At 47.5% G+C, this 24,910-nt stretch overlaps 1 protein-coding gene across 1 annotated transcript in view; it reads left to right on the forward strand.

Moving 5' to 3' along the window:
* CIAPIN1 (cytokine induced apoptosis inhibitor 1) overlaps window positions 1-7,982 on the forward strand; it is a 20,807-nt gene extending 12,825 nt beyond the window's left edge. The window contains exons 4-9 of the mRNA XM_073307425.1: window positions 421-497; window positions 940-1,108; window positions 4,131-4,204; window positions 4,495-4,610; window positions 5,671-5,743; window positions 6,541-7,982. Of these exons, the coding sequence (XP_073163526.1) occupies window positions 421-497; window positions 940-1,108; window positions 4,131-4,204; window positions 4,495-4,610; window positions 5,671-5,743; window positions 6,541-6,651 (620 nt within the window). The 3' untranslated portion in view covers window positions 6,652-7,982. The remainder of the gene's footprint in view (window positions 1-420; window positions 498-939; window positions 1,109-4,130; window positions 4,205-4,494; window positions 4,611-5,670; window positions 5,744-6,540) is intronic.
* Window positions 7,983-24,910: the final 16,928 nt, after the last annotated feature.

Consider the following 24,910-nt stretch of genomic DNA (forward strand, 5'->3'; position numbering starts at 1 on the left):
CAGTCGGTGTAAGACCTGATGCCTTCTGGAATGAGCTCTTTAATGTATATTTCTGAACTTCATATTTTTTAGGACTTTATATTTTTGAGGACTTCCATGAGCCTGTCAAAGTGGGAGCTCCCATTTTTCTCTTTAGTGGGTGGAGATGATTTTTTTTCTTGGATGCTGGAGAATCCTTCGTGATCTTAATGTATTTGTCAAGAGCATAATTTTGAACTAATTAATAGTCTCAGAGTTGAAGAGCCTGTTTGAATGGCTGATTTCCCAGATGTGCCCAGAGTGATTAGGAAAGAAACATGTAAACAAAGGGATTAGCTGGAATGCTGCCTTCTAAAGCACTGTCAGTCCTTTCACATTAGAAGCAACACATCTAGTTCTTAATAATGAGCTTTGTTTTGCCTTCCCTGTCATGTTTTCCAGGTAACAACAGCAGAATCAAGACAGCAGCCAGGCTCCCCACGGCTCTGACGCTTTCTGGACTGGTGGAAGTCAAGGAGGTATGTGTATATGCACTAACTACCTCCTGAGAGCACCCATTTCAGGACTGTATAATGTAGAGTAGAGGCTTCCAAAAGGGATGCTAGTTATTCACCGTATTGCCATGTTAGTGTGCCTTTAAATATGCAACAGCACAACCAGCAATGAAAACTGTGCGTTTAGTACTGCATGAATAAGAGTTTTCTTTGCAATTTTAAAAAAAAAAATCCATTTATCTTCAAATGAATAGTGGCGGTAAGCTGTGTAATATCACCAGCTGAGCAAATGCCAGAACCGTGATCCACTTTGGGCAAGCTGGGAGAATGAGCCTGTTTGAGGGATAATTCAACATCATGGGATAGAGGCGAAACCCTTCTCTGTATGGTCTGATGTTACCACACAGGGCATTGGAATATGGCAGTTCTGTACAAGGATTAACACTCACTGTGTCTTGCATTCCAGCTGCAGAAGGAGCCTTTGACCCCTGAGGAGACCCAGTCAGTCCAAGAGCATCTGAGTTACCAAGGCAATGACCTTTTGTCTGTTCAAATGGAAGGCAAGAAACCCAACTTTGAAGTGGGATCCTCAAGTCAGCTCAAACTTTCCTTTGCTAAGAAGTCTGCTTCATCAGGTAAGAGCGAAGAGAAGGCTGGTATATGTGCTGGGAGCGTATGAACTCCTTACGTTGTACAATGGAGAGCATAATAATTTTGAATGCTTAATGAAAACATGGTTCTCTATAATCTTGGTTAACAACCATTTTGTATCTGTTGGAAGCTTCCATTTCTGTTTCAAAGGTTAACTGCAAAGCAAAGGAGGAGGGAAACCTGTGCCCTTTCCTGTTGCTTTGTAATGCATACAGAGAGCTGCATAAAGGATTTTCTATAGGTTTTGTTTTTAACCTTATTAGAAACACCATTACTACCCAGTCCCTTCCTTCCTTCCTTCCTTCCTTCCTTCCTTTGTGCAAATGGGTCTATGCAAGATCTTTGAAGGATATGAATGGTGATTAGATTACTGGAGCTGTCTTGGCTCCCAGCATCAATGCCTGCTCTAATGTCAGCTAACTATTTCACTGCATTTCAAACAAAACAAGAAATAAAAGGGGTGATCATATTATGAAGAGATGCAGCATCTATAAATGACATTTCATTTTGGTGTCAAAAATGGGTGGACCGGGGAGGATATTGTCGCTTCTTTTTTTCATAACTGACCTTTGATGAAGGATGAGGAGAAGTGGACAGAGGATTCCTTGCACAAATCAGGTTTGAAGATGGATTTGAGTGAGAGAGCCGGTGGTTGGCTTCTGAGAACAGTGAGAGTGTTCCACAGGTAGGGTGCAGTATGATAAAAGGCACTACTGCGCAGGGAGTGAGTTTTTCAAGAGTGATAAGCAGCAGGATAAGGACCCTGGACTTCAGGAAAGCAGACTTCGACTCCCTCAGGGAATGGATGGCCAGGATCCCCTGGGGGACTAACTTGAAGGGGAAAGGAGTCCAGGAGAGCTGGCTGTATTTCAAGGAATCCCTGTTGAGGTTACAGGGACAAACCATCCCAATGAGTCGAAAGAATAGTAAATATGGCAGGCGACCAGCTTGGCTTAATGGTGAAATCCTAGCGGATCTTAAACATAAAAAAGAAGCTTACAAGAAGTGGAAGGTTGGACATATGACCAGGGAAGAGTATAAAAATATTGCTCGGGCATGTAGGAATGATATCAGGAGGGCCAAATCGCACCTGGAGCTGCAGCTAGCCAGAGATGTCAAGAGTAACAAGAAGGGTTTCTTCAGGTATGTTGGCAACAAGAAGAAAGCCAAGGAATGTGTGGGCCCCTTACTGAATGAGGGAGGCAACCTAGTGACAGAGGATGTGGAAAAAGCTAATGTACTCAATGCTTTTTTTGCCTCTGTCTTCACTAACAAGGTCAGCTCCCAGACTGCTGCGCTGGGCATCACAAAATGGGGAAGAGATGGCCAGCCCTCTGTGGAGATAGAGGTGATTAGGGACTATTTAGAAAAGCTGGACGTGCACAAGTCCATGGGGCCGGACGAGTTGCATCCGAGAGTGCTGAAGGAATTGGCGGCTGTGATTGCAGAGCCATTGGCCATTATCTTTGAAAACTCGTGGCGAACCGGGGAAGTCCCGGATGACTGGAAAAAGGCTAATGTAGTGCCAATCTTTAAAAAAGGGAAGAAGGAGGATCCTGGGAACTACAGGCCAGTCAGCCTCACCTCAGGCCCTGGAAAAATCATGGAGCAGGTCCTCAAAGAATCAATCCTGAAGCACTTGCATGAGAGGAAAGTGATCAGGAACAGCCAGCATGGATTCACCAAGGGAAGGTCATGCCTGACTAATCTAATCGCCTTTTATGATGAGATTACTGGTTCTGTGGATGAAGGGAAAGCAGTGGATGTATTGTTTCTTGACTTTAGCAAAGCTTTTGACACGGTCTCCCACAGTATTCTTGTCAGCAAGTTAAGGAAGTATGGGCTGGATGAATGCACTATAAGGTGGGTAGAAAGCTGGCTAGATTGTCGGGCTCAACGGGTAGTGATCAATGGCTCCATGTCTAGTTGGCAGCCGGTATCAAGTGGAGTGCCCCAAGGGTCGGTCCTGGGGCTGGTTTTGTTCAATATCTTCATAAATGATCTGGAGGATGGTGTGGATTGCACTCTCAGCAAATTTACGGATGATACTAAACTGGGAGGAGTGTTAGATACGCTGGAGGGGAGGGATAGGATACAGAAGGACCTAGACAAATTGGAGGATTGGGCCAAAAGAAATCTGATGAGGTTCAATAAGGATAAGTGCAGGTTCCTGCACTTAGGACGGAAGAACCCAATGCACAGCTACAGACTAGAGACCGAATGGCTAGGCAGCAGTTCTGCGGAAAAGGACCTAGGGGTGACAGTGGACGAGAAGCTGGATATGAGTCAGCAGTGTGCCCTTGTTGCCAAGAAGGCCAATGGCATTTTGGGATGTATAAGTAGGGGCATAGCGAGCAGATCGAGGGACGTGATCGTTCCCCTCTATTCGACATTGGTGAGGCCTCATCTGGAGTACTGTGTCCAGTTTTGGGCCCCACACTTCAAGAAGGATGTGGATAAATTGGAGAGAGTCCAGCAAAGGGCAACAAAAATGATTAGGGGACTGGAACACATGAGTTATGAGGAGAGGCTGAGGGAGCTGGGATTGTTTAGCCTGCAGAAGAGAAGAATGAGGGGGGATTTGATAGCTGCTTTCAACTACCTGAAAGGGGGTTCCAAAGAGGATGGCTCTAGACTGTTCTCAATGGTGGCAGATGACAGAACGAGGAGTAATGGTCTCAAGTTGCAGTGGGGGAGGTTTAGATTGGATATTAGGAAAAACTTTTTCACTAAGAGGGTGGTGAAACACTGGAATGCGTTACCTAGGGAGGTGGTAGAATCTCATTAGAGGTTTTTAAGGTCAGGCTTGACAAAGCCCTGGCTGGGATGATTTAACTGGGAATTGGTCCTGCTTCGAGCAGGGGTTTGGACTAGATGACCTTCTGGGGTCCCTTCCAACCCTGATATTCTATGATTCTATGATATTGGAACCATTTCCTTGCTGGGAGCAGGTCTGCTTCATGCTATGTGTGATCATTGTCTATGTCTCTCTTGTTTTGGCTCCAGGCAAGCCTGCTGTGGACCCCGCTGCTGCAAAGCTGTGGACTCTCTCTGCTAATGATATGGATGATGAGGGAATGGTAAGTTCTGTTTTAGTTTTCCACACAAAACTTAGAAGTTTCATGAACTTTAACCCACAGTACTCAGTAGGGCTTTACAGAGGAGAGGGTGGAGTGAGAGCCATATGGAAAAATTCCTCTAATATTACATGGATGGAGCATGGAGCATAATTATTGCATGGAGCATAATTCTGACGCATAGGTACAAGCTATGCCAGGTGTTGTCATTTCTTTGAATCTAACATTGGCAGTGTCCCTGTTAAGCCAATTTCCTTCGTTTGTTGTTTCTTCCTCCATGTTGTCTCTTTCAGGATCTCCTGGACTCAGATGAGTTGCTAGATTCTGAGGATCTGAAGAAGCCAGATCCATCTTCCCTCAAAGCTCCATCCTGTAAGGAATTGGGTAAAAAGAAAGCCTGCAAGAACTGGTGAGTACAAGACTTGATGTGTTGGTGAATGTGCTGACTTCAAATCAGATTTAACCATTGCCCTTTAAAAAAGAGCAGGGTATGGTGCTGTTTTTCCAAAGAATTATTCATTGGTATCTTTACTTTTTTTTAACCCTTAGTGTATTTTGGTATTTAGTTTAAGAAACACATTCAGAAATCTGTTAGCCAAGTGAATTTCCTTTTGTAGAATTTTTCAAAAATTAGATTCTAGTGCATAAATCTCCTAAATTTTGTCAAGGGCTTCTGTGTATTAAAATTGCAATAGTATAACTAGATATTTTTTTAAAAATAAGCTAACTTGATTTTTAAAGAAGATTTAAACTATTTTTAAGTGAATCTACATTAAGGGTGTATGCTGGTGTAACTAGAGTGTTTTAAAATCCGTTTACTTATATCCCAGGCGTAAATGTTCCCCTGTGAGATGAATAGTTCTCCCCCAACACACGGACTCACTTGGGGGCAACCACAGGATTCATGCAGGCTCTTTTTAAAACCACGACTCTTCCTCAGTTTTCTTCCAGAGAAATACTGCATGTAGATTTTAAAATAAGAGCTTGGTATTTGATAGCATTTCCGCATGTGCTAGGTGGAGAGAGGGAAGTTCAAGCAACTGGGACACACGACATGGTCCCATGGGCCAGTGGTTCGGTTCTCAGCCAGCGGCCCACGGGTCACTTTCAGCCGAATCGGCACACAGCTACAGCCCATGTGACATTCTCAGGGCCATACAGGTAGTATGTGGGCCACATCCTCACAATAAATATAACACACACAGAGCTGCATATGTGGCCCACAGTGGTGAATAAGTTGAGAACCACGGCTATGGGCTATGACATTAGAGAGGATAATAAAGCGGGGGTGCGTGTGTGGATGTGTAAGTGACTGCACATGCTCTAAAGCCCGTTGGGTGGAATGATGTGTTGCGGCTGTAATCTCGTGGGTGGAGGACTGAGGAAGAAATGTCAGAGGGTGGAGTGGGTAGAGTCAGTGGCTAACGCCATTGCAAACTGGTTTAGGATGAATCCTATTTCTTCTGCAGCACGTGTGGCCTTGCGGAGGACCTGGAGCAGGAGAAGAGAGAGAGCCTGCAGCCCAGATCTGCTTGTGGAAATGTAAATATCCTTCCCAGCTATCCTGTGGTATAGACAGACAGGGAAAGAGTGTATTCTTATCTGAGAACTAGTTTAAAAAACCAGTACTTTCTATTGAGTTACTGATTGTTCCCTATGGGTTGACTTTACTCACCAGTATTTGTGGCCTAGAAGCAATCGTTCTGTCTCTGCAGGGCTATCAGCTTTTGTAATATTTGGCTTTGATGGGTCTGTGGTAACTTCCGTTGTATTTGCAGCCACTTCTTGCTCTGCGCACATTCACGTCTTGTTATGATATGGATACCACTCTAGGAAGAGCTAGACTGAAGTCTCCCCATTCCATATAGTTATGATTCTCATTCATGACCTACCTGAGCTGAATTTGAATCCATTGAGCTGCTCAGTATTTACTAAGATATCTCCTCTCCCTGAAGCCACCTATGTTCAAAGTGAAACAGGATTTTCTGAATGGTTTGGAGAAACTGAGAGCCCCAAGAGTTGGATGTTACAGCAGCTAGGCTTTAGCCCTAATCTGAAGAGACTGCCTTCTTGTGTGGTCAGGAAAAACTCATTCTTTGTTTGTTCAATCCCGGGCTACTTCAGACTTCAGTCCTGACCTAACCAGGTTTGTGCCGATTGCTAGAGGCTGAAAGCAGATTCTTTCGATGCTGGTTTATTCTCTGGTGGGCAGATTGTACCTCTGTGTAGGGCAAAATACTTCCTATTGGGAAGAGAACTTAAACCAGGAAACCCTGCCCTTTGTTTTTGTCTGCCCTTGGTAACAAGCTGATGTTTTTGTCGCTTCTCTGTCTTGGCAGTGTTACCTGGGGGATGCATTCCGCTGTGCCAGCTGCCCCTACATGGGGATGCCAGCCTTTAAACCCGGAGAGAAGATACTCCTGGCTGAGAACAATCTTCATGATGCCTAAGAGGAGGATGTTACAGAGACACCATTGGTGCACAGCAGTTCCATAGCACACTGGCTTCAGAGCTTACATGAGCCCCTCCCATCTCCTTAAATTTCCCTCTCCAGGAAATGCTTCTTTATGGGGGTGGGTTAGGATGTTGAGGGCACGTGGAGCTGATGTGAACTAAAAATGTGATCTCAATAGACTTAATTAACTTTTGGGTAATTGATCATTTGCAGTGATGTCTGGTCTCCTATCATGTACATAATACAGACTTGTTAATGGAATGTTAGGTTTTTCAGATTTATTGGCTGAAGACTGAGAGGCGCTGGCCGTCAGAGTATGTGCTGTTGGCAGAAGGGGTATATACAATGGGAATCAGATGCCAGGCTGATCTTGTCTGAGTGTACCTGGAACCCCAGCCAATGCCTCTGAGCTCAGTTCAGACCACTCTTTGCCATATTTATTCCTGGGGAGTTAGCTTAGTTTTTGCTCAAGTCTCTTGAGATGACACCTATTTCCTGCTCTCTTTGGGGGCTTAGTTTATTAAAACGTGGAGCTGGTTTGTCATTCCATGTGATGTACAAAAAGGAATTTGTAGGAACTGTTAGCAAAGAGAATCCTGTGAAAGTCCCTTGCAGAGTTTAGCAAACAGGATAGTAGCAAACATTTCCAAGTATCCTGGGAAGCTGCTAGTGATAAACTTTCTCTCCTTTTCCTGCCCTCTCGCCTTCCATGAAAAGGTAAAAGCTTCGTTCAAGCAGTCTGAGAATAGTCCAGCTTGTTAGGTAGAAAGTGGATTATATATGGAGTCTCTGCCTTGCTGCCCCTTCTTCCATCCAATAAGCACTGGGAACATAAGGGTTAATGCTAGTGAATATCTTATACTAATTAAAGAGAAGATTGTTACCTACAAAGGTCTATAGCAATAACTACTGAATTATCCTAATGTTGGGGCGCTATGTGCCACCACCTCCTTCCCATCCCTGAGAGAAGTTGACCTTTGACAGTGCTTTAGTATTTATTTACCTACCCGGTGTTACAGTGGGAAAGATTTTCAGGGCTGTAGCTAATCTCCCCTCCCTGCAGCTTCAGGACAAGGGAGCCATTCCTGAGAACTTCCCTGTTGATCACCACGTTTATTTTCCTTCGTTTCCCACCTCACATACTCATATCAGCTCTTTTGTGTATAAAGATATCATCCTATTTAGAGCCACTTAAGTGCAGGATCCAACTTCACCTTCTTGTCATTACCCTGCACTGACTTGAAATAAACTCATGTAGTGGGTTAGGATTAAGGGCTGTTCTGTTTTTAAAGGCTGTGACCACAAATAAAGCATTTGTTAAAAATTGGTCTTAGTGGAGCTTTAAATATGGTTTAAATCTGTTCATTGACTCTCAGCTGATTCTTGTTGGCTTGGCTCTGTTCTGCCTGCTTGAGCTACTTGTAAGCAGAAACACTGAGCACACCTTGGTAGTCATCCTCCTACAGTAACTGTTCCAGCAAAAATTACACATGCACATATTTCATTATACTCAATGCAGGAAAGAATAGAATCAAGACTTCAAGAAGAAATACAAAATTTTCTTCACTGAACATCTATTCATGCATTTCAAAAGGAGGCTGTCTCATAATTTTGGGGTAGGAGGAAGAGTGAAGTCAGGTTTGCAGCTGGAGGAATACAGATAGAGAATTAGTCACCTATCAGCAGGAAGCATGAGAGGATGTGAACCCTGGTGATAAGGGAAGTGTCCCTACACTTGATTTGTGAGTATAGGCCATGATGTGAGCTATGTGCTATTCAGTGTGGGTCCCAGCTAGATGCCAGAGGTAAATACGAAAGATTGAGGTAATACAACAGCCTCTCAAGTGACTAAACACCATGACAGTTGCCTAGGCTGCCAGCTGGCAAAGGGCATGTGGACTCTAAGGGGCTTCCTGGAACAGTTTCCAAGCTCTACTGCTGAAGAAATGGTTCTGTCACGAGCACTATAGCAACTCCAGGCAAGTTAGGTAAACGCAAGGAAAATCGCAACAACCTAAAAACTCTCCTAGGTCTTCATAGTCTGAGGAAAGGAGAGAAAAGCCTCTATCCCCCCATATTCCACAAGGTATTTTCTTTTAAAGTGATAGTGCTTTATAATTTTGTGGGGGTTAGAGCCTGTGTGGCCAAGACACAAACAGTGCTTTGAGGCATCCCTGATCTTGTCGGGGAGGGATAGCTCAGGGGTTTGAGCATTGGCCTGCTAAACCCAGGGTTGTGAGTTCAATCCTTGAGGGGGCCATTTAGGGATCTGGGGCAAAAATTGGGGATTGGTCCTGCTGCGAGTAGGGGGTTGGACTAGATGACCTCCTGTGGTCCCTTCCAACCCTGATATGCTATGATTGTGTGGCTGTGTGCTGAGCCGGTTCCCTGAAGTGAGATGTGAGCTAACTTACACAAACTGCAAGGCAAGTGCCCACTATACTGACTAGGGAAGGGGGTGTGGGTGCATTAGGAGCTATGATATCCGCTTCATGTTGCCAGAGGATCCCTCTGTGTTGGGGGTAGTCCTCCCACAAGACGAACTCAACAGGGGGGAATCTGGCTTTTACTTTTCAAAAATGGCTGTAGATTGATTTAAAACGTCTTCTTAAAACTCCTTCAGTAACTACGTGGAGAATAGCCCACTAGACCCATTTAAAGAGTCATCTGTTTAGGTCACCACGTAATGGTTCCGTATATCTTAGTCTTGCTTCCTTTTCAAATATAGAAGTGGTAGAGCTACTCGTGAGGCTTTCGTGTGAAGTGACTGTGAATTGGCCTGCTGCCGCGGAGAAATGTCCTGGCAAAGCCAAGAGGTTTATTTTTGAAGCAGTTTGTAGAGCGAAAGGTTGGTTAGTCTCCTCTGTGCTGCTCATCTAGACAGTAGTATTTTCTGACGTGACAGTGTTTCAGCAGGAGCATCTCCTGGGCTTTTCCTCCTAGAATCGTAGGACTCGAAGGGACCTCGCAAGGTCATCTAGTTCAGTCCCCTGCACTCATGGCAGGACTAAGTATTATCCAGACCATCCCTGACAAGTGTTTGTCTAACCTGCTCTTAAAAATCCCCAGTGATGGTGATTCCACAACCTCCCTAGGTAATTTATTCCAGTACTTAACTACCCTGACAGGAAGTTTTTCCTAATGTCCAACCTAAACCACCTTTGCTGCAATTTAAGTCCATTGCGGCTTGTCGTATCCTCCGAGTTTAAAGGAGAACAGAGTTCCTTTTCATGGGGGATCCATAACGGGGGCTCTTTCAGATGTTGGTAACTGTTTTTTGTTTGGTTTCTAAAAGTATCTTTGAACAAATACAGTGCTTATAAAAAATAGTTTGAAACTGGAAAGGAGCTCTTTGAATGGCCTTTTGGATTGCTTCATCTTGCACAGGTGACTGAAAATCACAAGTGCTTTCAGCCCCCAAGCTTCTAGGCATAAAGCTGATCAGCATTTGGGGCAGTACCAAATATTCTCTATGGAGTAATATTGCATTTCTGGGAGTGTTATGGGAGTTTTATGCCTTTTGGTGATTAAAAGAGTTAGCTGGTCCCTCTCAGAGACTAGATATTTGCCTAGATGCTAGATGTTTCCATGTGAAAAGTCCTACGTGTAAAGATGGTTTCTCAAATGCATCTGGTCTCCGTGTGGACATGGCAGCCAGTCAGGATTAAATAAAATACGGGGTTTGGATACTTTAGTTACAGGGGCCCAGTCAATTTGGAATCTAGTCAGTTTTTAAAAAACTAAATGTAATTTTTGATACTTCAGGGGCCTCTGAGTTCACATAACCATTGTTGATCTTATAACAGTCACAATTTCTAATATAAAACATATTTTCCATTATTGCTGTGTATGAGGCTCACAGAAATGGGAATTTACTGTGCCAGGGAGCATTACTGGAGGGAAGAGGGGTACTCTACACTGTAGATTTGTTTTCATAGATGGTGGCCTCCTAGTTCCACCCCCTGATGGATTAGCATCTGTCCTAGGCCATAGGCTCTGTCCTTAGCCCTGCCCCTAGACTAGTCAGCACCGGCTATCCCATCCCTTATCTGAAGACCCCTAAATCCAATCTCGTGGTGGGTGGTACTCCCTGGAGTACACCCACCCTTTCGGCACACTGACCAAAGGCTAGGACAGAAATGAAAGCAACCTCTGTGGACTGCCCATATTTTCCTCCCTCCATCAGTTTTGATCTGGGGTCTTGTAGACCCATCCAGTGGTCCAAGCGAGTTGGTTATTTATGGCTACGGGGAAGGATTCAGAAGCAGTCTATGTAATGTACTTATCTGGCCCCCCATTATGATAGTAACTGAGCACCTCAGAGTCTTTAATGTATTTACCCTCACAACACCCCAGGGCAGGTAGTAGTTGGGAAACCTCACAGTGAACCAACCACTTAACTAGTGGCTGTTCAGTAGAGCCCCTCATGGGATAATTTTGTTTGATAGCTACATTTATGAAAACCAGTAACTGAGAGACAGCATGGATTCTATGCCTTGTGAGAAATGTGGAGTTTGCTTCACTTCCATTGATAGTTAGGGCCCTGCAAAGAAAATGCAACATCAGCTACTCTTCAGAGGAGGAGTGAAAGGCCAACCTCTTGTCCTACCTTTGAGATTCCAGAACCTGATCAGGAGACATGAATGAGAATGATGCCTTCTTTCCTGGAGCATCTCCTGTGCCTTTCTCCTGCCCCCTCTTTCCTTCTCTGTACAGTCTGCAGTATTCACACTCCAGGCCCCCTGTTCAAGGTCTTGAAGGCTCTCACAGAACATGGCCTCCTGCATCCTCTGTCCCAGATAAGGAGGAGAAAAAAAGTCATTCCACTGGTGTGGAGGAAGAACCCCTTGAGGCCACATAAAACACACAGAGGTACCATTGTCAGGAGAGTAGGAACGGAAAGTGAAACTTAAGACTCAGAACTCCCTGCCTGCCTCCCTTGCTCTCCTAAAGTGTTAAGACAAGCTTATTGATGCTTGTGCTTTGGAGTTCCTGAACCCTGGTGCCACTGGCAGCACCAGCTATGGTGAGTATGACCTGCCAAGGGTGAAGGAAACGAGGAGAAAATTGCTCAGTTGCATGAAACTGAGTATAAGGAAAAGGCACTGAAGACTGGCACCATTTTCCACAGGTGGTAGTGATTTTAGCTGATATCTCACCTCTGAGAGTAACAAAGGCACAGAGAGAGCACAGCTGCTGCTGGGGTCCCAAAGCCCCCCAGGCCCATATACTGCTAGTCTGTGTGCTGCAATAGTGCCGGCCAAAGTTATCACAGACTGGTGTGGGGAGGTGTCATACCACAGAGGAAGAAATAAGGTTGCCCTCCCTAGAAACCTTCAGCAGAGGACTGCAGAGAACCTCCATGGAAGCTTCATGAAGATCTCTCAAAAGGGTTCAAGGGACATCCTTGTGTACGTAAACAAACTGCTCTGCATGCCCTGCCCCCCTCAGAACTCTAGAAGTTCACAAAGTGAACAAAAAGCAGATAGCAACTCTACCTCTCTTGGATGAACCACTGCCTCTTCTAGCACAAGAAAATTAATGAAAGTCCAAAGCTGTGTCCTGCTATTTTACTGCTTCCCAGTAATGGAGAACTTTTTTACACGCTTACCCGAGGTTCCTTCCCCTGCATCGGGCTCACTTGTGCTCGACTGGCTGCACTGTGGTGGAGTCAAAAACGTGTCCTGGCTCTCTGCTCAGCTGGCTCTTCCAATTGCCCGTCTCCCATAAGCCGCTTCTCTACCTCCTCCACTGTTCACAGCAGGAGCCTATGACTTGGGCTCCTTGGAGGTATCTGGTGCTGGGCGGGGGATGCCTCTGCTGAGGATGGCATGCACCTTGCTGTAAAAGCAGTGGGTCTGCAGCTTGGCACCAGATTGATTGTTGGCCTCTGGTCTTCTGGTACGCGGCCTGCAGCTCCTTGGCTTTCACCCTGCACTGCTGCTGATCCCCATGGTACCCTCCTCCTGCATCCCCAAGCAATCTGCTGGTAGATGTCGACATTTCTATAGCAGGTTCGGAGCTCTGCCTACACAGCCTCTTCTCCCTACAGGCCTAGGAGCCCCTATACCTCCTGTCTACTCCAGGGAGGAGCGTGGCTGAAGCGTGCCTCTGCCATGATCAGTTGTACACAGCAGCAGAGAGCGGATAGAGGTGTGTCCACCAAGCTAGGCAACCAGGAAAAGTCATTTCAAAAATTCACAAGGGCTTTAAAGTGGGGGAGGGGTTTCCAGTCTACATGACCCCTGCGCAGTGGAGCTGACCATTGTAACCAGAGCGATCAGCATCAGGCATTGTGGGACACCTGCTGGAAGACTGGTAGGATCACCATAAGTAACACAGTGTCTACACTTGTACTGCATCAACCTCTGTACGTTGACCTTGGCTCAAGACCGCTCGGGCAGGTGCTGCTGCTAGGTCAGCGTGATGGGGCACTTACAGCTGTGGGAGACCAATTTAAACGCAGACACATCCACAATTAGACTGACATAAAGCAGCTTATGTCAACCTCACTTTGTAGTGTAGACAAGGCCAGACTTAGCGCGAAGGTTCATGTTTACTAGGGAAATTCCACAGGATTAAAAGCTCTTTCACTTATGTAGCACCTAGCATCCAAATGGAACCTAACATGCTTTTCTGGCTGACTGCTCAAATTATACACTGTAAATATAGGAGTAGCTTTGCGCATGACTGAAATGCAGCCACCTCTGAGGTGGAATGCAGCAGCTGTCTTACCGTGCATAAAAACACTACACAAAATGCAGGGTGAGTTTAAGTGCACAGGCTGTCATTTCAAGAGCTGGCTAAATACTGCAAAATAATTTCTGTAACTACGGGTTTACATTTTTAATTTTTTCTGACTATGTTTACGCCCTTGGTCGGGGTTGTTTTCTGTGAGTATTCTACAGAAAGAGTTCATCCATCCGGCCTTGTGGTAACTGAATGACTAATACTGGGGCAACTACTAATGAAGAGAGAATTTTCAGCGCTGACTCCAAATATTCCACTCTTGGTGGCTTATTTCAGGTTTCTGGAGGTGGAGGAGCTCGGGGTTCAAAGGATGGAGGGAAGAACCGATTTCACACGCCAGACTCTCAGCTGCTACACACGGATGTCGCTTTAGTGACGTCCGTGGAACAGCATCAGTTTACGCTAGCTGTGGAGCTGACCTTGGGCCTGTGTTTAACTGTGTTCAGTGAAGGGTGGTTTGTTCGATACAATTAATCCAGCTCATCTTTAAAAGTGTAGCCTCAGGGCCTGCTGTGCGATTGCACCTGAAAAACGTGCATGTGATTGTGTCTGTGTGCGGTTATCACAACTGCACGTGCAAAAGGGATAACTGTGTGCACAAAGTAATCTGGTTGAGCAAGATCAAATTAGACACCTGATATGGCTGAAAATCTGTTTGTGTCACTATTTTGTTTCTAGTTTTCTAAAACTGATCATCTTCGATAATGAAATAAATATCCTGCCCCCTCCCGCAACCTGGGTCCCCCCAGCAGTGATTACCTTCCTGGTGCTCTGTAAAAAGAACACACCCTTCTGCTGCAGTTTGATTCTCTGGTTTCTGACCTGAACCTAGAACATAAATCAGCAACACAGAGAGTCTCACTTTGGATGCTGGGATTTTCAAAGGAATCTTGGTGGGCTCTGCCACAGTCACAAACTGGCAGGAAGCAGCCCAAGGAGTGGGGGGAGCTTCTTTGTGAAAGGTCTGGAGGCAGATGAAGATAGGAAGTAGCCCAGGACAGTAGCAGTGAGTCTGAGGTAGCAGCAGACCTTAGCTGCATAATACAGGGTCCCGGGGCTGGCCTGCATTCTTTACTGACCCCCCACCTCCCAAGGAAAGGGATGTATAAGCCCCTCTGGTGCAAGGGGGACAAGGACCCTGAGCCCTAGGTGGGGCTGAAGGCCTGGCATAAGTCATTACACTCTTGTTTGGCTGGACTTTTTACTACCCTGGAAGGGATGGGACTATCCGTGTCCTGGCTGGAGGGCTGAGCTGTGAGATGGGGCAAACAACCGCAGGGCTAGAGGGGCTGTGAACAGGGGCACCAGATGTGAAGAGCCTGCTGCACTGGCCACAAGGGAGCGTGCTGGCCAGTAAGTAACCCCTTCACACCTGTGCAGAGGGACGTTTCTTCCTAGCCCCTAACAGTGAATAGTGGGTTCTGGGCTTACCTGAGCTTTAGGGAGAGAGGAAGGTGTGTGCTACCAGCTAAAGCACCTCTTAGCTGCTTCTCTTGGCCCTCAGATAATTCAAAAGGCTTCTTTTGACATGGTCAAGCTCAGAGCCCCGCTCGTGTGAATAGCCCCAGTTTTGCAGAATCAAAACATTGCCTTCGAAAGAGCCCTCAATGGGGCCAAGAGCTTCTGCTGGGTCTTATGAGGGTTGGTTTAGAAATAAGGCCATAACAACCATGCGAAAAGCGGGTGGGACACACGCCCCTCAGCTCTCAGGGGCTCTTCCCCCTAGCCAGCATTTGGAATTAGCTTTAATTACCTTTGCCCATTCCAAGAATTAAGATCTCAAGCATGGTTTGCGGGTTTTACCTTTGATCTGCAGGCGGGTCTCTTCTCCCAGCTGAGGAGGATTTGGCTCGGGTCTTGTTTCCAGCCTTCCTAACTGGCACAGAATGAGCCCTACTCCCTCCGTGCGCCCCCAGATCCTCCATTTGCCACTTTGGGCCAAATTTTCTACATTGGGTAACTCATATTAGCCACTGAATTGACCATCCAGTTCCCCTAAGTGAGACTGAATCAACACTAAGAGTCTACACTAGAGCAGTCAATCAGTTGTGCTTCAAACAATGATGTTGCTTCAGCCACTGGGTCTGTCCACACCCTCAGCTGGGATAAGGTTTGCTATTATGTCCACACTTGGGCACCATGGACTGATTGAGGTTTGGGCTATGATCTCTGACAGCTGTCACCTGACATCTGTCCGAGCAGGTGGTTCCCTCAGCCAGTGCCTCTCCTTAGCTTGCCTGTCTGACCCCCACCATGCACCCTTCATCCCCATCCCCTCAATATTCCCTCTCTCCCTATCCATAGTTCACCCATCAGGCCATCCCACATTACCTCCCTGCAATGCCCCCTCTACTCCCACGCTGCAGCTCGTCAGCTGGCAAGGAGAAATGAGTAAAGGAAACTCACGGCTCAGGCCGGGACCCGCTTACCGTGAACTTCCAGTTTCGTTCCATTCCCTTTAAAGTTGTAGGGGTTGTTCCCCACCTCACAGGTATAGACTCCAGCATCCTGAGCCTGCACACGGGGTATCCGGAGAGAACCAGACCCTGCTGTGAAGTTTATAAACCACTCAAAGCGCCTGTCTGAGGGAATCAGTCTCCTCTCCTCTTTGTACCATGAGATAAAAGCTATTCCACTTGCCTCCATGGGAGGGAACCTGGACTCTATAATGGGCTCCGACTGCAAAGATGCAGGGCAGGGACTGATACATGCCTGGGGCAGCAGCATTTGCAGAGCCTAGAAGAGGAAGAGAAAATAATCATTTAAAATAATGTCCTGAAACACTTTATCTTCCAAGACCGCCGAGGTTTTTCTGAATCTGATTCTAGTTATGAGCTCAGGAGCTGGACCCCCTAACTGGGGCAGCGATGGGTGTGTCACTAGCAAGCGTGCAGCTGATTGCAGCGTGGGATGAATTTGTTCTGGCGTACTGGTAGGGGGAGAGTGAAAGTTAGAGATTTCTAGTCTAGCTGTGTTTTTAGTACTGCGTCTATCACAGCAACTTCATGAGCTGATGTTTGTTTGGGGCATAGGGGAAGGAAAACACAGGGAACACAAAATTAAATGCATGGGGCAACTACATCAGTGCAATGCTATGGGGGATTGTTTAGAGGTGCCGTTTCAGGAAAGTCACCTCTGCAGCTGCGTGTCTACGTTTGTACAGTATGTGCCACTAATATTGCTCAGCAGCTAGTGTTCACTTTGGTACCTTAAAATATCATCCCTGGTTCTGGCTGAGATCAAAGTCCTTTGCACTGTCCAGGGCTGTAAATGTGGATGGGTCCTTTCACAGTAAAGTGACTGAGGGATGGGAAGGGAAGATGCTGAAAGCTAAAGGTAGCAGAGGACCATGGAATGAATGGGGCGAAGAGGCTGAACTACCTTGGCATTGCTAGAGGGAGGTCCCTCCACAGCAGGGTTAATGCACGTGGCTGGAGTGGGGAAGTTTGCACTGCTATCCCCTGCTCTGTGGATAAATAGAAGATTCCAGTCTCCAGAGTTGTCAGACCCAGAGCAAACCCCCTATAACTAGACTGGGATGGCTAAACTGAAGTCCTGATAAGGAGAACGGTGCAGTCCTCTTACCTGTACAAAGGCAAAGCAGTCCTAGTAGGAAGATTGTTCTCTCCAGGACAGACACCTCGTTCTGGCGGAGTTTTCAGTTTTACAGTGCCAAACTCTCAGTTCTCTTCACCAGTTCCTTTCTCTGGGGCCGGGGATTAAGAGAACCAGATGCGTTATTATATGAGAATTATTTTTTGCTCCTTCTGGGCTGGAGTGTCCTTAATACAACAGAGCTACTTCAAAGGCTGTGACTTGTTCTGGAGCATGTCTCGCTCTGCCTTTCTGCCATGAAGGAGCCAGGTGACAGTTGTCCACATGCGTCTAGCAGCGAGTGTGTATCTTTATATATAGCCTCCAAGGCCAATCTCCACCAAAATAGTTTGGCGGCTGTTAGACTCTCTCTGCGTGAGACGCCTCATCTGGGGAGCAAAGACTTAACTAAAGAAGAGAACCTCTGTGAGCTCTGCTAACAAGAAGCGGCAGGGGGGGAGTAGTTTGGGGTTGCAGTTGAGGAATTGGGCTGTGATCCAGCAGATAGCAAAACCTGATCACAGCTAAGACCTTTACACACTATGATACTATAAATAATAATGAGGGACAGGTTAGAGAGCCTCTGTAATGAGGTGACACGGGCAAGCTCACTTCTAACTGCTCTTAGTCTTTTAAAACAAATCGTTCCTTTAGATGCATGACAGGGCTCGCAAGAGAAAGGTCCCCCTGGTTCAGATGCTGCACGGGATTGGGGGGGTGAGTCAATGGAGAATGAGCCATTCTGCAAATAGCTTTAAGGGCAGGCTCGAAGTTGGCCTAGCAGGAGGGCTACATTGGCAACTTGGCAGAAGCCTGAAGGAGGCAGGTTATTGGCATAATGCTTCAGTTTGGAGTTGCAGCCTACAGAGATGACCATTCCCAGCAGGTAGTGCTCCAGGTTCCTCTCAACAGAACTTGGATGAAGATGGAACGTTGCATGCTGGGAACAGAAATCCTGAAGGCCCCTGTTATAAGAGGAGCAGTTAAGGCTGCTCTCAGTTGTGGCATAATTCTGGAGTCACGCTCCTGAAGTAGGCGGCAGTACTCCACATTTACCCCCTTGTAAGTGAACGATTTAATGCGTTCACAAATTTAACGTGTGTCCTGTCTGAGGCTCACCAGGAGACAAGCTGGCATCGCCTGTAATGCACATGACCGCTGCAGCATTAGGATTCCATGCCTGGAATCTCTGCTGGACCTTTCATTGTAACGTAACCTTTCAGGAACCCTTGACTGACCAGTGTGTGCCAGATTACTCATGTTGAATTTTCTGAGGTGGGTTCTTTGGGTCTGGCTGCACAGCACAGTAAGCCTGGGATCTGACACAGGCTTCAGCCGAAACTCTGCTTCCATCCATCCAGAAATCAGTCTGGCTTGGGGAACTGCTCTGTACCCCGCTTGCAGACCTTGCTAGGGCAGGTGGGTCAGAGCCAGAGTCCCACCATGACATGGGTCAAAGCTCAGGCATTTTACGATGTGGTCACAGGTCAAGTGCAGGTTGCCAGACTCTGGTCTAGGGAGTCTGCCAGTGCTATGCCTCAATGCCCTGGAGCTGTGTTTCCCAGCCCTTCAATGCCAGAGCTTGAGAGCATGGGCCAGATCCTCAGCTAGTGTGAGCTGATGTCTCTCCATGGAACCATGCCAGTTTACATTTCCTGAGGATTTGGCCCCGAATCCTTTGTCTTATTTCCCCTCTATTTTCTTGTACACTAAAAACTCTGTTATCTTATGGCAGATAATAATTTAGGTCTGATTCTCTGCTGTGTTGTTACCAGCTTTACAGCTGTGTGACTCTACAGAGTTACCCAAGTGTAGGCTTGGTGTAACAGGAGAGAATTAGGGGCTTAGAGACAGACCCCCAGGGAATGTAAATTGTCAGAGTTTTACTGACTCACCAGCAGCTGACCTGTCCCTTAGTCTGAAGCCAACATCTCACAGGAGTGACCTCCAGTTGGAAGAAGACACTGCTGCATGAGGTTTGAATAAAGCCCAGCAACCACCAGGTTGCACTCTGACAGCTGTGAAAAGTGGCGGACTAGACGCTATGGTGATCTAAGCTCCGATGCTTTAAGCACGGCCACAGGAGGAAGAAATACCTTCCTTTCTGTCTAAGCAAGTGCCATGCAGATGTGGAAGGAGCACTTGTGAGACGGTGGTTTGTGGTGCAGCTCAGACAATGCAGTGGGTGTACAGAATTAGCTCTGCACCTCGCTGGGGCTGGGGAGCGCAGAGTCTGAAGAGCGGTCTGGGAAACAGTAGCCACAGCAGCCAGTGAAGACCGTAACTGACATGAACATTTGTGTCACATGACTGTGTCCAGGAAATAGACCAATCCCTTATGGGCACTCTACGATGTGGTGCACCTCGGAGCAAAAATGGAACAAATGAGGTTCCTGAATCCCAATCTGGAAGGGAACCCGGCAGAGAGCTGAGCGGGGGCGGCAGCGTTCCAGACTCTCCTGGAGGCAAAGGTCATGGTAGAGAAATCCGAGAGGGGCAAAGGATCGAGACTGCCCCAGGCCTGGAATCACTGCCGATCGACAGTACATCCCCGCGGGATCAAGGGCACTGCAAATGTCTAGCTAGGCCTGCAGAAATGTCCGGAGTGCTGTGACTCAGGCAACATCACTTGGAAAAGGCCCATTGTCATTCCAATGAACCAGGTGAGGCCATTCGGTTGGAGACCCAAGAAGGAGAGAGACACCTGGAGTTACTGGATATTGAGCTTTGCCATCTGATGGTGGTATTACCCTTTTGTAACCCTGGCCCATGTCAGTGACTGGGACCCCCTTCTCCACACTCTCCCCGCAGCACTCCTGTGTCTGGCACCTTTATTACAACCCTGAACCGAAGCATTGACTTCCTGCTCTAATCACTACATCATGCTTTCTCATACAACTTTCTGTGTCTGGATCTTCTGAGTAGCTGCCTTTTAGGTCCCTGAGTTTGATGGTAGAACACAGATCACAGATACCTCCTTACCAAGCTTGTTTTATGCTCAGTGTCTTCTTAGTTAGACTCTGATCCATGAAAGAGGCAAATTAGCTCCTTCTGAATCAGCCTCTGTGATTTATTCAGCAGGCAAGATCTTTAGTGTGAAAGCTAGTTACTCTGCATATTTATAGTTAACATAACCCTTCTTGCACCATTAAAATGCATTATTAATAGGGGATCTATTAATATTCACTATGCACTGTTACCAAAATGAGATTTTAATATCAACTAATTACTGAGTTAAGCAGCAAGAATTGAGTGTCAGTTTTTAATCATAACAGTTACTAACTTGTTTCTCCGACCCTGTTCCCCTGTTGCTTAATTCCATTCGTTAAATCTTATTCCTTCGTCACCATTTAAAAAAACACTTTTTGCTTTTTAGAAAATGTTCTTCTTTACGGCCAACATTTTCCTGGGCCCTTAAAATGCTTCTGCAAATATTTACAGGTACCTGGGTTTGTCTGCGTGAAAACCTGCATCTGGGCACCCCTTGGGCCGCTTCTGAGAGGAGCCGTAGCCCAGCAATTGCCACTGAAGTCAGTGGGGGGCTTCAGATGCTCAGAGCATCTAGGATCAGGCCTGATATGGGTTATGTATCTAACTGCCCCGTCAAGGGAGCAATTGTGCATGCAGAGATTTGAACGGGCAAACACTGCTGGATGCTTTTACCATTGAAAAGGTAACCCACTCCCTGTATCCCCATCCCAGCACTGGTTGTACATTGTCTTCTTCTGGCTCCCTGTGTGGCAGATACATTCCTCTCCTTGACTGCCATCAACAGACTTGTTCCTCTTCTTGGCTGCTTGTTGTCCTTACCTTCAGCGCGAGAAGGCGGGACTGGTATTGGACCCTGGAGGAGAGAGCTAGCCAGTTGTATGAGCCTTAGCATTAAGCTTAAAGTTACTTTGCATCCAGTTTTCAAACACCCCCAAGTCCCTCAGGGCTGTGTCAATCTGGGGTTTTAATTTGGTTCATTATGAAGATAGGGATCACCTAAATGTGAGATTGTGGAACAGATCTGGGCTTGGATTTTTACACACACACTTACCACACTTCTTCTCTCTCTCATTCACACACACACACACACTTCTGTGTATTGGGATCCAGGGTACTGATTTGGGCCTAGCTCACTTTGATTTCCTAGTCGTGATTTTCAGCCCTCTCTGACAGGTGCTGCCATTTCTATCCATACTAGAGCAAATCTGATGGTAAAATCTGGGATTTTCTCCAAATACTGGAACTTCACCCTCTGGCACAGATCCTCTCACTATAGTGCATGCTCTTAAGTGGTAATTTTAATAATGCAGAGCCACTAAATGGGTCGTCTCCTGACTGACATGGAGTCAGATTTACATTGCTCTTGCTTTGCAATGCGTTAGAAAAGAAACTTTCTTTTCCTGCTTAGGGTGTATCTACACTATGGACCTTACAGCAGCACATCTGTGCCACTGTAAAGTCTTCTGTGTAGCTGCTCTGTGCCGGGAGGAGAGCGCTCTGGCCTAATTAAACTACCCCCAACGAGCTCTCCTGCTGACACAGCGCTGTCCACACTGGCCCTTTTGTCGGTGAAATGGATGTTGGTCCGGGTGTTTGTTTTTTCATGCCCTGCACTGACAAAAGTTTTGCTGACAAAACCGCTAGTGTAGACAAAACCTAAATGTTTCACCAGCCTCTGACACTGTTTCTGCTATGTGGGCTCCCTCTCGTGGCTATGTCTGTGCATACTTATTTCTCATTTTCTTCACCAAGGTCACTGACAGGATTTCAGATCCACTGGAATTCTGTTTGTAAGAGTCTCCGATCTACTCCCCCTTCCTGCAGTTTCACACGAGTAACTACGTTCTGAACACTCTCCTAAACGCAAACAATATCTGATCGCATGTGCCCTGATGTACACTATGGGGACTGAAAGGCGAATCGGGGCGCTTTCCAGACACAGGTGGGGCTGAAGAATCAACACTTTCCCCAGCTCCTGTCGTTGCAGGGGCGGTAAGGTGGGCGCAGATGCACTCCGCTTACATCTAACTCAGGATGGCAAGCTTTTGTAACTTGTGTCTCTTGTAGACATGGTTTGGTCAGGTTAATTGTACATTAGTCCTTATATTTAGGTAATTAAGTCATAGCACATATGCGTGCAGTGCCTTGAAAATGTGAAGTGCTACTTAAGTGCTAAGTTGTTATTTGGTTTTGGAATGGACTGTTCTAAGGAACTGGTCACGGTGCATTTGCACCATTGCCTTCTCCTGGATGGCATCTGAACTGCTCAGCTGTGTACCACCGACCCTATATCGCTCATAGTTAGTGGAGCGTTTCCTTTGGCTCATGTATTATGTGCCTGTGCTTTTGTTGCAGGGAGAACTGTGTTCTCACCCAAGAGGAAGTTCTGAGGGGATGTAATTAGTAGCAAAATGATACCCAGGAAGTTCCTACATGGGCATAGTGGTTACAAATGAGTAAACATCAAATAGTTAATCATTTAATGCAGGCACTTGGCTGTCTTGTTTGTATTGCAACACATAGTGCCAGGTCCTCTTGCAGACAGAAATAGATATAACTTATCTGTGTACATGGTGCCTGGATTCCACAGTGATGAGCATAACAGATGCACAGATAGGGTTAGATATTTTGTTCCTGGTTTAGCACAGGTCACCTACTCTACAGAATCAGAGTATAAAGAAACAGGCTGATCTGCTCAGGCTCAGTTCCGGTTCTGAATCTGAGATGGTTGTGAACCTGTAACTATGGGAGAAACCCACTTGTGGGTTTTGAAGGACTGACACATTCCAGAGCCAGAGGCTGGATTTGGGATGATCTCTGGTAAGCATCTTAGCATTCGTATAGGTTCTTCTTTGCTTTCATGTGGTTTCTCTGTACTGCTTTCCCCTTAAGAATAAATGTGCTCGCTTAGAAAGAGATGTGTGGTAACTTATAACGGTGGGCATAGCCTCAGGAAAGAAATCAGTGCCCCAGGTGCTGGCCTTTAGGCAGTCTGGCACGCTGGGGATATCACCCCAGCCAGGAGCTGTGCCGCCCGAACGCTCCGGTCAGGAGGAAGAGAGATGCCAGACTCTGGCCAAGAAGGATGATGGCTGAGGAGCTAGAAATCACTAAGTGGGGCCCCTTTGTGGATCATAGAGGAGGAACACAGGTGCAGTTACCCTGAAACTGGGTCAGAACCTAGAACAGGGGCGGGCAAACTTTTTGGCCCGAGGGCCACATCGAGTTTCCAAAATTGTATGGAGGGCCGGTTAGGGGAGGCTGTGCCTCCCCAGACAGCCAGGCATGGCCCGCCCCCTCCCCCATGACCCTCCCCCCACTTCTCTCCCCCGATGGCCCCTCCGGGACTCCTGCCCCATCCAACTCCCCTGTCCCCTGATGGCCCTCCTGGACCTCTGCCCCATTCACCCCTCCCTGTCCCCTGACCGCCCCTGGACCCCTGCCCCTGACTGCCTCCCTCTGCCCCATCCAACCCCTCCTCTCATTCCTGACTGCCCCCTGGGGACCCGTGCCCCATCCAACCACTCCTTCTCCCTGACCACCCCGGGAACCTCTGCCCCTGACTGCCTCCCGTTGCCCCATCCAACCCCCCTGTTCCCTGCCTTCTGACCGCCCTGACCCCCATCCACACCCCCACCCCCTGACTACCCCCCCAAACTCTATCCAACCCCCCCCTTCTCCCTGCCCCCTTTCCGCACTGCCTGGAGCACCGGTGGCTGGCAGCACTACAGCCATGCCGCCCAGAGTGCCACGACAGGCAGCCGCGCCGCCCGGCTGGAGCCAGCCACACACCGCGCAGCCAGAGCACCGGGTCCGGCCAGGCTCTGCAGCTGCGCTGCCTGGCAGGAGCTCGCAGCCCCGCTGCCCAGAGCATTGCGTCGGCGGCACCCTGAGCTGAGGCTGCGGGGGTAGGGGAACAGCAGGGGCGGGGCTGGGGGCTAGACCCCCGGGCCAGGATCTCAGGGTCTGGGCAGGAGGGTACCGCGGGCCGGATGTGGCCCACAGGCCATAGTTTGTCCACCTCTGCCCTAGAACCTGATCATTTACAGAGGCTTTTAGCCAATATTCAGGGCTCTATTTTCGGAAATTCCTGCCACTCAAATAATTTGGGAGGGCCAAGAGTATTGGGAGATGCCGTTTGGTCAAGACAATTAAGACTCAGAGTCACCTCTTCATGTGGTGTAAACTGGTATAAGATTGGATTCAGCAGAGCTACGTTGAGGATCTGGCTCAAGGCTTTGTCTGGAATCTTTGCAAAGGCTTCGGGGGACCCCGGTGCGCCTTGGAGCTGTGGTTCTCTGTGTGGCGGATCCGTTCATTTGTGAATTGGGATTTGAGCAAAGGCATCGAGAGTTTAAATTGCAAATGCGCCCCCTCTGCACACAGACCCAGTAGGGTGGATGGGACACACCCAAAAGAGACCCATGGAGCCCAGAAGCAACAGCGGCTGGAACACAAAGTGGGGTTGGAGTTGAGTGGAGCATGCGGGAGAAACGCAGCACCCTGAACTCTGCCGAGGGCAGGGTCAAAACTCTGGAGTCTCTTGCAGTTCTTTAACCCCTAGTTGGGTGATTTTTTGCTTATGCCACTACTGTCTAGGGGCTCCAACAGTTCAAGTTCATTATTTCCCGCGATGGAATCTGGCCAGCAGGAAGCAGCATTGGAAGAAGCAGAATAATCCAGGAGGGGCCATCAGAGGTAACCATGGCAACCCTGGGCTGGCTCTGTGGGGATGGTCAGGGTTCGAGGACGGGGTCTGGAATGGGGAAGCTGGGAGCTGCTGGAGCTTCAGTTGGTATCTGGGGCAGCTGGGCTTTGCGTCCCGCTCAGTGAAGCGGGAAATGGGGCATCAACCAACAAGGCTGGAGCTGGGCTCCATCTCAGGGCTCACGCTGGAGGCGCCTTCCCTTCAGGGATGC

Source organism: Lepidochelys kempii, chromosome 12 (genome assembly GCF_965140265.1).
Source record: "Lepidochelys kempii isolate rLepKem1 chromosome 12, rLepKem1.hap2, whole genome shotgun sequence".
Lineage (NCBI taxonomy): Eukaryota > Metazoa > Chordata > Testudines > Cheloniidae > Lepidochelys > Lepidochelys kempii.